At 40.2% G+C, this 13,501-nt stretch overlaps 2 protein-coding genes across 6 annotated transcripts in view; one reads left to right on the plus strand and one right to left on the minus strand.

Annotated features, from left to right (window-relative positions):
* Positions 1-4,161, plus strand: part of Tax1bp1 (Tax1 binding protein 1) — a 71,452-nt gene extending 67,291 nt beyond the window's left edge. For all 3 annotated transcript variants that reach the window (XM_042684929.1, XM_042684928.1, XM_042684930.1), the window contains 2 exons: positions 1,503-1,579; positions 3,081-4,161. In XM_042684929.1, the coding sequence (XP_042540863.1) occupies positions 1,503-1,579; positions 3,081-3,282 (279 nt within the window). In that variant the 3' untranslated portion in view covers positions 3,283-4,161. The remainder of the gene's footprint in view (positions 1-1,502; positions 1,580-3,080) is intronic.
* Positions 4,162-4,870: 709 nt separating this feature from the next.
* Jazf1 (JAZF zinc finger 1) overlaps positions 4,871-13,501 on the minus strand; it is a 324,222-nt gene continuing 315,591 nt past the window's right edge. For all 3 annotated transcript variants that reach the window (XM_042685064.1, XM_042685067.1, XM_042685066.1), the window contains exon 5: positions 4,871-7,454. In XM_042685064.1, the coding sequence (XP_042540998.1) occupies positions 7,278-7,454 (177 nt within the window). In that variant the 3' untranslated portion in view covers positions 4,871-7,277. The remainder of the gene's footprint in view (positions 7,455-13,501) is intronic.

Below are 13,501 nucleotides of genomic sequence, written 5' to 3' on the forward strand. Positions count from 1 at the left end.
CTGTTTAAAATAAGCAGTATCAGTATTTTATCCTTGGAAGCTTGAGGGTAACTTGGCTCAGAATCAACATTTACTGTCGTATATAATAAACATAGCTGATTCAACTAGTATCTCACTTCTTTGTACAGAACAAACTTAAAAGCTTCCTTAATTGTACTTATTTGAACATCTGATTTTTTTTATCTTTAAAAATACTTGTGTTTTATCCAGATTTCTCTGTCTTTCATTATCTGTCCATTTTATTTTTACCCAGTTACATCCTATAGCAATTATGTATACAAAAGCAATTTCTATAAAGAAAAAAAAAAACTCAACTTTGAAGGAAAGATTGTCAGAATAATAGCCAAGTACCCACCATGAAACAATTTGTTTTTTGTTTGTTCATTTAAAGTGCATTTTCACACCACTTACGCCTTTTTGGTACCTCCTTCTGTGACACGTGTGACTAGTTTGTTAATAGCTCTAAGGCAAGCATAACTGCCCAGTAACATAAATAATGCTCAGCCGTGCCTACACCTGCTCACAGGCTGTTAGGTCACGACACACGAGCAGCTCATAGTTGCTGAGGGGAAGAAAAAAGGCACTGCTTTCGTGTTCTGGCTGTTGATACAGCATGCACAGATGTTTAATAACAGCACTGAGTTGCAGGCATAGAATTACAAATGAGCATTCTTTGCAATTTGAAATCAGGTTTTTAGAAGTTTCACTTGTTAACTTCAAAATTTGAATTTTATTTTTCTATAGTAGTATTGAGGTTTTTGGTTTGGTGCATCACGTTGCTTTGCTTTAACATGTGTTTTTCAGTTGGATCTCCCAGTGTGTACACCTATGTAAATGCACATATTTTATTCCTGTATTTATGATATCTGTATATTGTGCATTAGATTTATGTATAATTCTGTCAAGACTTGAAAGTTAACAGTTTAATGCAGTGTTGATATGCTTATGAAAGTGGCCACCCCCTTTGCCCCATCTATAGAAAAATAAAAAAGTAGTAAAATGGACTACATGTAAGTAGTTTTCCTGCTTTGACTTCATGCACATGTGCAGGTGCAGTATGTCTCCATTTCACTGGGTACAGCTTTTTATAGGAGCACATTCCCCTCATCAGTCTCCCATCAGTGCCTTTTCTTTCTGTGGCTTTAGTTACGCATAATCAACTATAATCTAAAAACGTTAAATGGGAAATTCTAGAAATAAACATTTTGTGAGTTTTTAAATTGCATTGTCATTTTAAATGGTGTGTTGAAATCTCATATGAGACACAGCTACCCTGTACACCCATTGTATTCATTCACTCGGTAGTGTTTATAATAGCAAAATGCTTTATAAAATTTACTTTGAAACATGTTTATGTGAAAGTCTTATTAAAATATAGTAGAAGTAAAATTTAATTGGGTAATTTTACTTCCTTTATACATTCTCTGTGCTTTATTAAATGATGTAATTTATATTTGTTTTCACTTTTCTCAAATGTTCACTTTTTTTTTTTTTTGGCCTAGGAAGATGAAAATGTGTCCACTGCTCCCAATCCACCAACTCAGCATTTACATGGGCATGGCTTTTGCTTTGACTCCAGGTAAAATTTGTCTTTTCCTTTGTAGAACTGCATAGTTTTTGTAATTTTTCTCAAAATGTGGTTCCTGGGAACTTGTTAGAGATCTTGAGCGCTTAGGGTCTGAACTACTGACCCAGAAACTCTAGGTATAGGACCTAGTAATTTGAGTTGTAACTTGTTGTCTGTGTGACTGATTTTCAGAAACTGTGCCATAAAATTTCCTAGATACTAAATTGAATAAACTGTTAGGAAGTTATGAGTTGTATTCATCTTTGCAGTTGTTTTTTTTTTTTTTTTAAAGAAAGCATTTTCTTCTGGACACCTTGTAACTTGTAATCATAGCTACTCGTGGGTTTGAAGCCAGCCTAAGCAGAAAAGCCCATGAGACTCTTACCTCCAATTACCAGAACGGAAGTAGAGCTGTGGCTCAAGTGGTAGAGTGCTAGCTTTGAGCAAAAAACCCCAGAGACAGTGCTCAGGCCCTGAGTTTGAGTCCCAGGACTAGCTTCCCAAAAAAAGAAAGGGATTTCCCATTAGTTAAAAATGGAAGAACCGGTCATATGCTGGTGGCTTACAACTATAATCCTAGCTTCTCAGAAGGCTGAGATCCGAGAGTCATACATGGTTCAAAGTCAGCCTAGGCAAGAAAGTCCATGAGACTCTTTTTTTTTTTTTTTTGCCAGTCATAGTGCCTGAACTCTGGGCCTGGGCACTGTCCCTCAGCTCTTCAGCTCAAGGCTAGTGCTCTACCACTTGAGCCACAGCACCACTTCCAGCTTTTTCTGCTTATGTGGTGCTAAGGAATTGAACCCAGGGCCTCATGCATGCAAGGCAAGCACTCTACCACTGAGCCACCTACCCAGCCCTGTCCATGAGACTCTTAACTCTAATTAACCACTGCAGGTGAAACTGTGGCTCAAGTGGTAGAATGCTAGCCTTGAGCTTGTAAAGGCTCAGAGACAGAATCTAGGCCTTGAGTTCAAGTCTCAGGACCAGCATACAAAAGGAAAAACTTTTTAGTAATAAGCCTCATTTTTTTTGGGGGTCCGGTAGTGGGGCCTGAACTCTGGGCTTGGGTGCTGTCCCTCAGCTCTTCAGCTCAAGGCTAGCACTCTACCACTTGAGCCACAACGCCACTTCCGGCTTTTTTCTTTTTGCTTATGTGGTGCTGAGGAACCGAACCCAGGGCCTCAGGCATGCAAGGCAAGCGCTCAACCACTGAGCCATCTTCCCAGCCCTAGCCTCATTTTATTTAATACTAGATTTTGTGATTTTTATTAAGGAGAATTTCTTTATAAATCTAATGATAGAACTAAAATGCTATATGAAAAGGCAGTCATACCCAACTGTACCAACCATTTAGAAACAGAAAAAGAATTTTCTGAAGTAACTTAAGACTTTCAGGATAGTTTGGTATGAATATCAGCTAATTAGATTTAAATGTAACATTATGGTATATTGACAATTATTGTTACAAATTTATTAGAAATATGTAATTGTTTCATTTTCCTCTTTGTTTAAGCTTTGATGTTCACAAGAAGTGTCCCCTCTGTGAATTAATGTTCCCGCCCAACTACGATCAGGGCAAATTTGAAGAGCATGTTGAAAGTCACTGGAAGGTGTGCCCAATGTGCAGTGAGCAGTTCCCTCCTGACTACGACCAGCAGGGGTTTGAAAGGCATGTTCAGACCCATTTTGATCAAAATGTTCTAAACTTTGATTAGTTACTTTTTATTATGAGTTAATACAGTTTAAAAAAAATCATCTTAAGTAGACCACTAAGGAGACCACAGGTTTTTCCTGCACACTCTTTTGCACATTCTTCTGTCCACAAACTACTTTTAGTTTGGTGTTAATTAAGGTTAGGGTCAGCCTATAACTTCTCAATAAATACAATTTTAACCTCTTAATCTTAACCTGCTGTAAGAAAAGAAGTTCTTGTGTGTTTATATCTTTATTTATTTCCTAATTTGCAAAATTGTATGGAAAAAAGGATACAGGAATTATTTTAACGTTACTGCACTAAAAAATATATCCATAATAGTGTACTACATTACTTAGCAGAATATTTACTGTTGACCTTGTTGATTTAGCATGACTACTGAATATTATGTAATAAAAAGCATTGATCATAACAGTTCTGCGAATTCTTTAAATAAAGGTCTGTAATTTTGCCCATGAAATGTTGGGGCTTTAGTCTTATTTAGAAGTGAGTTACATATAGAATGAGATCACATGCTTGCAAATATTCTTTTTGTATATGAAACACTGGCATTAGGAAATACTAGAATGCCTATTTTGCTAATTTTATGATAAAAATTTTAGGATGGATTATTTTTAAACTATATTGAATTTGTATTTACAATGAGAATTGGAACAAGATAGGTCAGTACAGTTTGTTTCCTATTAAATGAACTCGTAACTTGTGTTTGTGGTATAAAAATCACAGAATATCATTTTCATGGGAGAATATAAATTTGAAATAACATTCTTGGTAATTAAAAATGTAATGCATAAACCCAAATCACATAATGTATTTCTTGAGTTATGTCTGTGCCATGTAGAATTAACATTAAAGAGGATGCATACTTCGAGGTGTGTAATTTCATTGTTGTCGCATTTATTTTCAGTAGATTTTCTGTTAGCATGCTGGGGATCTTTTGGTTTAGACCTTAAATTCTTATAATATGAACTAAAAATTTAAAGTACTTTTGATTTGCTTCTGTGGTAGTTACCAAAAAGTTAAGACTTATTCTGAGCAAACCAACTTTTTAAGATGTTAACCTGATATTTAGACGCGATAGCATTCTCAGTGTAACAGTGTGAATTGTGAGCATATCCTGTCACTTGGATTTTTCTGTTACTGAAATCCTTTGAAGAGGTTTTTGGGCTTAGGGCATACCAGTGTTAGGCATTCAGGTGCCAGCTCTTGGTTAGCTTGTGGCAGTACTGGAAGGCAGCAGAGTTGACTTCCTGTTTTGACTTTTGGGTAAGTTTATATAACAAATAGGATATACTCAGGAAAAATTGTTCAGCCCTCCCTGTGAACATTTTTTTGATGCAGTTAATTATAGATTACCCTCACTAAAAGTACTCTCTAAATTATTTTAAAACAGTGTTTGATGGGGCTGGGAAGGTGGCTCAGTGGTAGAGAGCTTGCCTCGCAAACATGAGGCCCTGGGTTCAATTCCTCAGCACCACATAAAGCAGAAAAAAGCCAGAAGTGGTTCTGTGGCTCAAGTGGTAGAGCTGAAGAGCCCGAGGAACAGTGTCCAGGACCAGAGTTCAGCCCCCACAACCAACAAAATAAATAATAATGTTTGGGTCTAAGCTTGTGATAGGTAATTTATTAGTGGTAGAAAAATTATATGTTCTAATCTAAGCAAAACATTAAGGGGAAAAAAATCTGTATGCATCATCTGAATTCTGCAAAGTAACATGGAGCCCAAGGTAGAACCAGATGCTGAATGGATATATTAGTTTCCATGGTAAACTTGATGCTGGTTTTTGAGTTGTTTTTTTTTTTTTTTAATGAGCATTAATGAAAATAGTCACGTTTATTTTGGGCCAGAGGCAGTTTATTTTAAATGTGATTTCATTTACATTTATTTAAGCAGCTTTTCTTGACAGGAATTTTGATTAAGTTGCCTTCATTTCTAAAACCTCTGTTGCTTTCAAACTTAATGTGCTCTGTTCCCAACAAAACATATGAAAATATAATTTAAAGCACAGTTTTCACAGACACAGTACAATACATTCACTATACACGGTATAACAAAATATTCCCATCCATACCTGTTTAGTAATACTGTCACAATGAATAAGCAAATAGAAATTGGAATTTGTTTTATCATTGAAAGAAATTTAACATGCACAATGACTATTTTATGACTGTCTAGCTGTTGAACTACTGATCCAGCCTGCACTTTCTTGCACTAGAAGGAGCAAAGCTAAATAATAATTGCTGGCTTAAAACCTATTTTTTTTATTTTTTTGGTCAGTTGTAGGTAGATAGGAAATAGCCAAGTAGGGCGTTCTTATGCACCAACTAGTTGATTCTCATGTATGGATCACCTTTTTAAACATAGAACACTGTATATTCAGGACCAAGACTACTCTTCAGAGATCTGAGGAAAGCTTCAATGGGCCGTATCTTTATACATACTTTTAAATCTCTTTATTTATGAGGGATTTACAACTCACCCATCTAACAGAATTGTCATTTTTTCAAAATGTCTGAAAAATTGAGGCTTCTTAGCCATGTGTAAGACTTTTTATCAAATGGGAACGTAGGAAGAAAGTTACTTTATAGGGAATTCCAGTTGACTTTTCACCATTTTGTACTGTGGGCAGTTAGCTGTCTCAAAGGGATTTTTATTGCATAATTAGGCAACTGGTAAACTCGTGTTTAAGGAATAGCACTTGGGAGAAACGAACACTCAAGGCATGATGGTACTGTTGGAGATGGTACTTAGGAATGGTCCAGATGTAGGTCACACGTAATGGTCTAGTCTCTTTTCTTTGACCACCTGCTTCAAGAAGCACTTGTCAGTAAGGCTCATTTTCTTATTTTCGGCAAAATGTTTTATAAAGCTAAACAAACATTTCCAGTGATAGTGCAGACATCTACACTGTGATGGGAAAAGTGCCTTTAAAGGAAGTCTCAAAACACTATTGAGTGTGAAGAGGCAATATGAGTCTTCACAAAAATGTTCCTCTTTGAAACATGCTTAGAATTTTAATTTGGATTTGCAACCCACAGGTATGTTAGGGCAGTGTGGTTGCAGGAATTGGCAACACAAATGTCGTTGGCAATAGAGAACTACAAAGTGCTTGAAAACCTCATCTGAGGATGAAGCTATAACTAAATTTCACACACACAGAATTTGCACTTAAGTATTTCAAAACTTTTTTTGACAGATTCCAAGGATGTATTTCACTAAACTGTATCTTGGTCCACAAATAATAGTTACAAAGTGAATCCCTTGCACCCAGCAGGCACTGAATAAATTGTTTAAATGAATGAATGAATAGAATTTTTTTTAAAAAAATGTCATTTATAACACTGAAATGATTGGTGAGTTAGATGGCAAGATTTTCAGCTTTTTAGAGGGCAAAAGGATTTGCAAGATAATAAAACACAAAGAGCACACCTTCAACATGTTATTTAAATATGAAAATATTTTTAGCATATTATGTTAAACATTCTTATTTATATTTCCATTACCTAAAGTCTTTCTACTCACAAATACTAACTCCATTATGTAAGGCATGATAACCAGTTTGATAATGAAGGTATTCTTTTGGTTTTGAACATAAGTGAGTTGATGTGTTGAAAAAACTTCAATCACATTACAATCTTGAAAACATCTCAGTGCCACCCCCCACCCCCATTGATATCACTGCAATACAACTAAACAAAATGCAACATGCCCTCAGTTTTATTTTGTTTTGGGGGAAATGTGCTGAAGAACCTAGAGCTTTTTTGTTTGTTTAGCACCTTATATCAACGTAATGAAAATGGGTATGATGATTACATGTGCAAATGTACAAAATCATTAACCTCTACAAAGTTACGTCATTCCAAAATTACAGAAAAATTTAAAGCATGCATTTAATTCTTTAAAGGGTTGCTGAATGCTTCCCCTGAAAAAAGGTGGCTGTTTTCAAAATCAGCAACTGCTGGTGAGGGTTTCTTGGCACAGTTATGACCAGCATGTTATTGCTGCATCTTCCTGATAATCTCGGCCGACACCGGGGGGTGAAAGTTGATTGTGTGGTGCCGCAGGCCCTGAGCTGTCTTATAACTCTTCCCACACCGACACTTGAATGGTTTGCGGACTCGAATCTGTGTTCGATGACCATTCTTGGCATGGTACTTTATGCCATTCACATTCTGTGGAGAAGACAAGGTAAACCTATTAGATGGAGTCATAAATATTAGCTTGAGCAAAGGCCATCAGAATTCAGACTGCAGTTAGACATCTAGATGGCATCAATTATAGAGAAAGGCTTTGCATTGGATTCCAGTCAGTGACACCTCTCACAGACAGTCTAGTGTGTCAATTGTGGACTGTATACACTGGGTTGTAAACTAGCAGCACAAGGAAATTTCCAGTATGTCTTTGCATAACATTTTTCAGGTTCAGACTGTCAATAAGAAAAGTTAAAAGTTCTAGCCTGGCACTTGGCTTTACCATGAATCTATAAAACATTCAGGATGACCAGCAATATACCTTTCAAAAGGATAAAGAGACATCTTAATTGAAGACTTCTAAGTCTAGGACCTGGAAATAGCCAACAGTCAGTTTGCAAACAGTCCTAGTTCCCTCCACATTTTACACTGAATTTCTGTCATTTTTTTTGCTCTATCAGTCTCTGATGCCAGTGTAGGAGCTGCTTACTGACCAATCCTGCCTGTCCTGTCTTGTTCCTGTTAAAATAAGAACCTATGGACAAATCAGTCCTTACCTTTACTTAAGGTACGACATTCCAAACATAGAGTATACTTATTTTAAGTTATTTATAAAACAGTTTGAGTAACAAAATACTGACTATATCTTAGCATCTTGATGCTAAAAACCCAGAAATTACATATTTTCTGGTTTTGGATTTTCTGTGGATTTTCTGTTTTGAGGCAGGGTCTTGCCTGCCAGACGAGGCTTGAACTCACAGCCTCCTACCTGATTCTGAGTACTGGAACTATAGGCATGTGCCATCATACCCAGTCTTTTTCTAGATTTGTATTGTTTTCACTAGTTCACTAATATCTTCCTAGATTTATCCTTTATACAGATTTAATGAATTAAACAGTTAATATTATTCATCCTAATATGAGGAAATAGACGCAGGGCTTTAACTGATAGACTAAAAAAAAAACAAAACAGGTGATATATGAGCATGTCTTAATCTCCAAGTCAGTAATTGTCAAATTAGAAATAAGAGTTTAAAACTTAAGCACAGATTATTATTATTATTGCCTAAATTGTTACTAAATCCACTCCTATTGTGCCCAATCCCAAGTCTTCCTACTTCACAGCTGTTCTGAATGGATTCCTAGAAATGGACATCTATACTATTGCTGTTTGATACCTAGCACAATGGCTGGTTCACCTTGCAACTAGGCCCCTATGAAAACAAGGACATGAAATGTTGAGCAACCTTCAGCCACAGATAAGGACTGTACCAGGTACTAGGTGAAGATTCAGTGAGGAAGCCAAATGCACATTTCTACTTTGAGCCAGGAGACGACCTTCTACCACATTGAAGTTGGAGAGGTTTTTTTTTTTTGTTGGTCATGGGGCCTGAACTCTGGGCTCAGGCGCTGTCCCTCAGCTATTCAGCTCAAGGTTAGCGCTCTACCACTTGAACCACAGCACCACTTCCGGCTTTTTCTACTTATGTGGTGCTGAGGAATCGAACCCAGCTCCTCATGCTTACAAGGCAAGAACTCTACCACTGAGCCACCTTCCCAGCAGTTGGGGAGTTTTTTGATCTAATGCTCATGAAACTGTCACTCTCTCTTCCTGCCCTTTCTTCCTCCGCTCCCCCCTCCAAAAAATCCTATACACAGCTTGCAACAATTTTCTTCACAGTTTTCTGAGTCGATTGGCCAAGTTTAGGTAGTTCTCACCTGGCTGCAAGGGCAGCCTCTACCAGTCTACCACTTTGGAGGATCTGTCTGGTTCTGCCCTGCCACCTCTGCTCTCCGAACATGCCGTGTAGCGAGACATGAGGAGCGTCCTTTCTGTGAACCAAGATACAAGCAGGGAGAACAGGGATGAGGGGGCAGCTGGCCCAAAGCCAGGCTCTCCAGGCAGAGGCTGTTTGCTTCAGCATACTCGACAACTTTTGAGACTGAGCTCAGCCATCTGGCAAGCCTAGATCCAACAAAGCCCACTGGGGCTCTTTACCATAGATTTGCATTGCCAGTCTCCAAGAGGAAAATGTAACAGGGAAAACCACCAAACCCATGTTCTGAATAACAAGCCTCTCAGCTTCTTCCCAAATAGCAAGGCAAATATGGGGAGATACTGTGCTAACAAATTCTCTCCCCAACTTCAATGTGGTAGAAGGTCGTCTCCTGGCTCAAAGTAGAAATGTGCTTCCTCACTGAATCTTCACCTAGTACCTGGTACAGTCCTTATCTGTGGCTGAAGGTTGCTCAACATTTCATGTCCTTGTTTTCATAGGGGCCTAGTTGCAAGGTGAACCAGGGCAAATCCAGCTACCCTTGAACCAGGCAAAATAGAGAAAACCAAATAAGCACTTTACCAAGAAGAGAGTGCAACAATACGGGGGCTTGTAGAACTCCAGGCCTGAGCTTTTGTTTGGAGGTTCTAGCAGGGGAGCGCAGCTACTCATATACCCTTGACCGAAGACCGGTCCTCCTCTATCGGAGATGGTCGTCCGTTTTGACTGACCCAGTGTGCAGCTTCGGGAGGGACGCACATGGAGTAGTGAGGGAGGAAGGGGACACCCGCCTAGCCAGCTGGATCAGCCCAATCAACCCTGGCGATCAGTGGAGTGACAGATACCACAGCCAGATCGCCCTCACATCCAAGGCCTGAGCTTTTGTATGCAATTCGCTCCCAGGGAAGGTTTGAAAACAGACATTGGTAAAACCAAGCCAATGTGAACTTAGAATCTGAGAGCACCAGGTATGGAACAAGCTGGAAGCAGCGGGAGCCCAGCAGAGTCTGGCCTTTGATGGCTTGAATATAAACACTGTTCTGCGTCTGAGAGGCTGAGGAGGGAACAGCAATGGCTATGTCAGCTTTAGCACTCTGGAAGTCGGGAAGCCAGTTGCCCTTGGAAATATTATTTTCTGGAGTCCACTCCTGTTTGTTACTGTGACAACGCGTCACAGGGTCACTGGGGCTTCTTGATCACAAAAGTTCATACAAGGTCAAAGTGGACTTGGTTGGTGGAAAGACATCCTCATCTACCCATTCACATGCAGATAATGTGAAGGCAAGAGGAGCTCTAAAGGTTTGTAATTAGATCAAAAAATGAGTTAGACCTTCAGAAATACCAATTGCAAAGGCAAACAATGTAAAAAACTCAACGCTCAAATTCTGTTTGTCATAGCTAGGATAAAATGGCCCAGCTTTCAGTTGAGAAAGAGATCCCTTAAGCTTTTCCACCTGGGCTGGCCTTGAACTGATATCCTCCCAATATTAGCCTCCTGAATAGTTAGGATTATAGGTGTGAGCCACTGGCTACTGGCTTTGGATTTTGCTTTTGGGATAGTTTTAGTTAACAGCCTGGGCTGGCTTGAAGCTTGAATCTTATTTCTGCCTCTCAGGTAGCTGAAATTACAAGCTTAAACCACCATGCTTAATCCCTCAAATCCTCTGGTCTTTGAAAAAAACAAGGAAATGAAGCTGAAAAAGCAAGGAAGGTCACTAAAAAGTGTTTACTTGTGCTGAATACTTGATGTCAACTGATAAAGACACTGATACCCAGAGAAGATGAGTGACTTGCCCAAGATCACACATCTACTATGTGATGGAATGGCCATGGGGACCAGAGATAAATATTCCCTGAGCCTCCTACACTGCTACTCAACTCCGGGGACCACCTGGTAGCCTTTGAAACATCTCCCCAGCTGTGAAGAAGGGCAGGTAGTCTGAAGTAGAGAGTCTTCATTGCCCTGGTGGTGTGATATTAGGCTAGCATGTGAAAGAAGAAGGTAAGGCAGGAAGTACTCAGATGGGGGGGTCTGACCATCAGGAGCCATATACCGCTACCATGGAACTAAGCCAGTCAGTGGACAACAAACAATTTGGGAGTTATTCTCAAAATCCTACTATAAGCAGATCATAAAAGGTGAACTCCGGATGCTAAGCCAGGCCCCTTGTTCTTCCTTCTCTGCATTTGATCTTTGTTCAGTATTCGGGCTTGAGTATGTACAGTATGAGACAAGAAAAAACTGGTTTCCTGAGCACTTGCTGTGCTACAAGAGGGAGATGATGAAGTGCTGAAGTGGTGTGGAGATTTGGTAAGGAAGGAGCAAAACTAGAAGCTGGGGAGGGGAGGGTACAAACACTTGCTGCAATGTGGCCACACTCTCCTAGCTCCAAGAAGCAGGACACTAGGCTGCACATAGGGCTGCACATGCAACAGCAGGTGGAGGGCAAGAGAGGATCTTTATGAAAAGAACAATCACTAGAGCCACCTTTTGTTAATGTGTTCAGCATAGATGTGGAACTGGAGGAAACACAGAAGAAAGTGGGGCACTTATACCGATCATGCACAGTGGAGTTGGTTCAGTGTTTTCTCAGTGTATGTGGATACATAGAAAACCTCTTTTTCCATTTAGTATTACTTTGTGAGCACTCCTTTATCATTAGTTCATGTGTGTGCCCATACCAGGGCTTGAACTCAGGGCTTTATGTCCTTGTTTAGCTTCTTTGCTCAAGGTTCTATCACTTGAACTACAGCCTTTTGCTGGTTAACTGGAGATAAGAGTTTCTCAAAGGTCTGGCTTCTCTGTCAGCCTGGCTTCAAAACTTGATCCTCAGATCTCAGTCCCTTGAGTAGCTAGGCTTACAGTCATGAGCAAACAATGCCCAGCAATATTTTGCCCATAGTATTTTTATGGCAGAATTCTGTTCCCCTATTGATAGCACTATTCTTGAGTTTGTGTGCTCACTTTAGGTGATGACTCCTTGTGCATCTTTAAAAAGAAAAATTATTTATTTTGTCGGTTGTGGGGCTTGAACTCTGGGCCTGGGCGCTGTCCCTCGGCTCTTCAGCTCAAGGCTAGTGCTCTACCACTTGAGCCACAGCGCCACTTCTGATTTTCTGAGTGGTTTATTGGAGATAAAAGTCTCACGGAGGGCGGGGAAGGCGGCTCCGTGGTAGGTTCCTCAGTACCACCTAAGCAGAAAAAGCCAGAAGTGGCACTATGGCTCAAGTGATAGAGTATTAGCCTTGAGCTGAAGAGCTGAGGGACAGTGTTCAGGCCCAGAGTTCAGGCCCCATGACTGACAAAAATAAATAACAAACGAAGAGTCTCATGGACTTTCCTGCCTGGGCTGGTTTTGAATCACAATCCTCAGATCTCAACCTCCCGAGTAGCTAGGATTACAGGAGTGAGCCACTGACACCCGGCTTGCATCAGTCTTACTGATACGTTTAGGAAAATTTTTCCTGGTGCTGGATATTGAACCCAGGGCCTTGCACATATTAGGAAACTGCCCTACTACTGAACCACATTCCCAGTCCAGGGTAAACTTTTAAAAGGAGGATTAGCGAATACAGTTGAAGCTTCCATTACTATCAAGTCTATATCTAAAAAGTTGGGGTGGGTTAAGCCCAACAGGGCTTCTCAAGGAGTCCTTGGGGATCTGGCTTCCTGTGGGAGGGCAGGAAGTGTGGAAGCTTCCCTCAGTGGCAAAAGTCCAAGCTACAGGACTTAGGTAGCAAAGGCCTGTTGTGGACACAGGACACTTTCAATAAAATCTTTGGGGGGGGGGGAGATTCATTCTGTTTCGCATTTCTTAAAGCTACAAAACAGTCCTCACAACTAGAGCATAAAAATTATCCAAACCCTTAAAGCACTTGGACTGTCTTTTATGTCTCCTTGTTCTCTCTTTGATGTGGGATGTGAGTTGTCTGGTTCCAGTGTGTGTGAGGGGTGGGTGAGCACCCACTCTGGGGCCTGGAGTACCCATCCTGGGCTGCAACACCCACCCTGGGGCTGGAGCAACCTGGTTAAAGTTGTAATCTGCTGCCACTTCAGAGTGCCAGTGGTCAGCAGGGAGCCGCGATTGCCCTTTTAAGTCCTGTCCTCAGGTTATCCGCACACGTGGGGCTGTGCTAGATACTGGGGAGGAGTCTGGAGGACAGCTGGCCAGCAGCAGCTACAGAGAGTGTGTGTGTGTGTGTGTGTAATGTCAAGGTCAAGGTCCGATGCTGTAGACAAGCATCCTGTAC

The sequence above is a fragment of the Dipodomys spectabilis genome, unplaced genomic scaffold, assembly GCF_019054845.1.
Source record: "Dipodomys spectabilis isolate Male_0828 unplaced genomic scaffold, ASM1905484v1 ptg000092l, whole genome shotgun sequence".
NCBI classification, from domain to species: Eukaryota; Metazoa; Chordata; class Mammalia; order Rodentia; family Heteromyidae; genus Dipodomys; species Dipodomys spectabilis.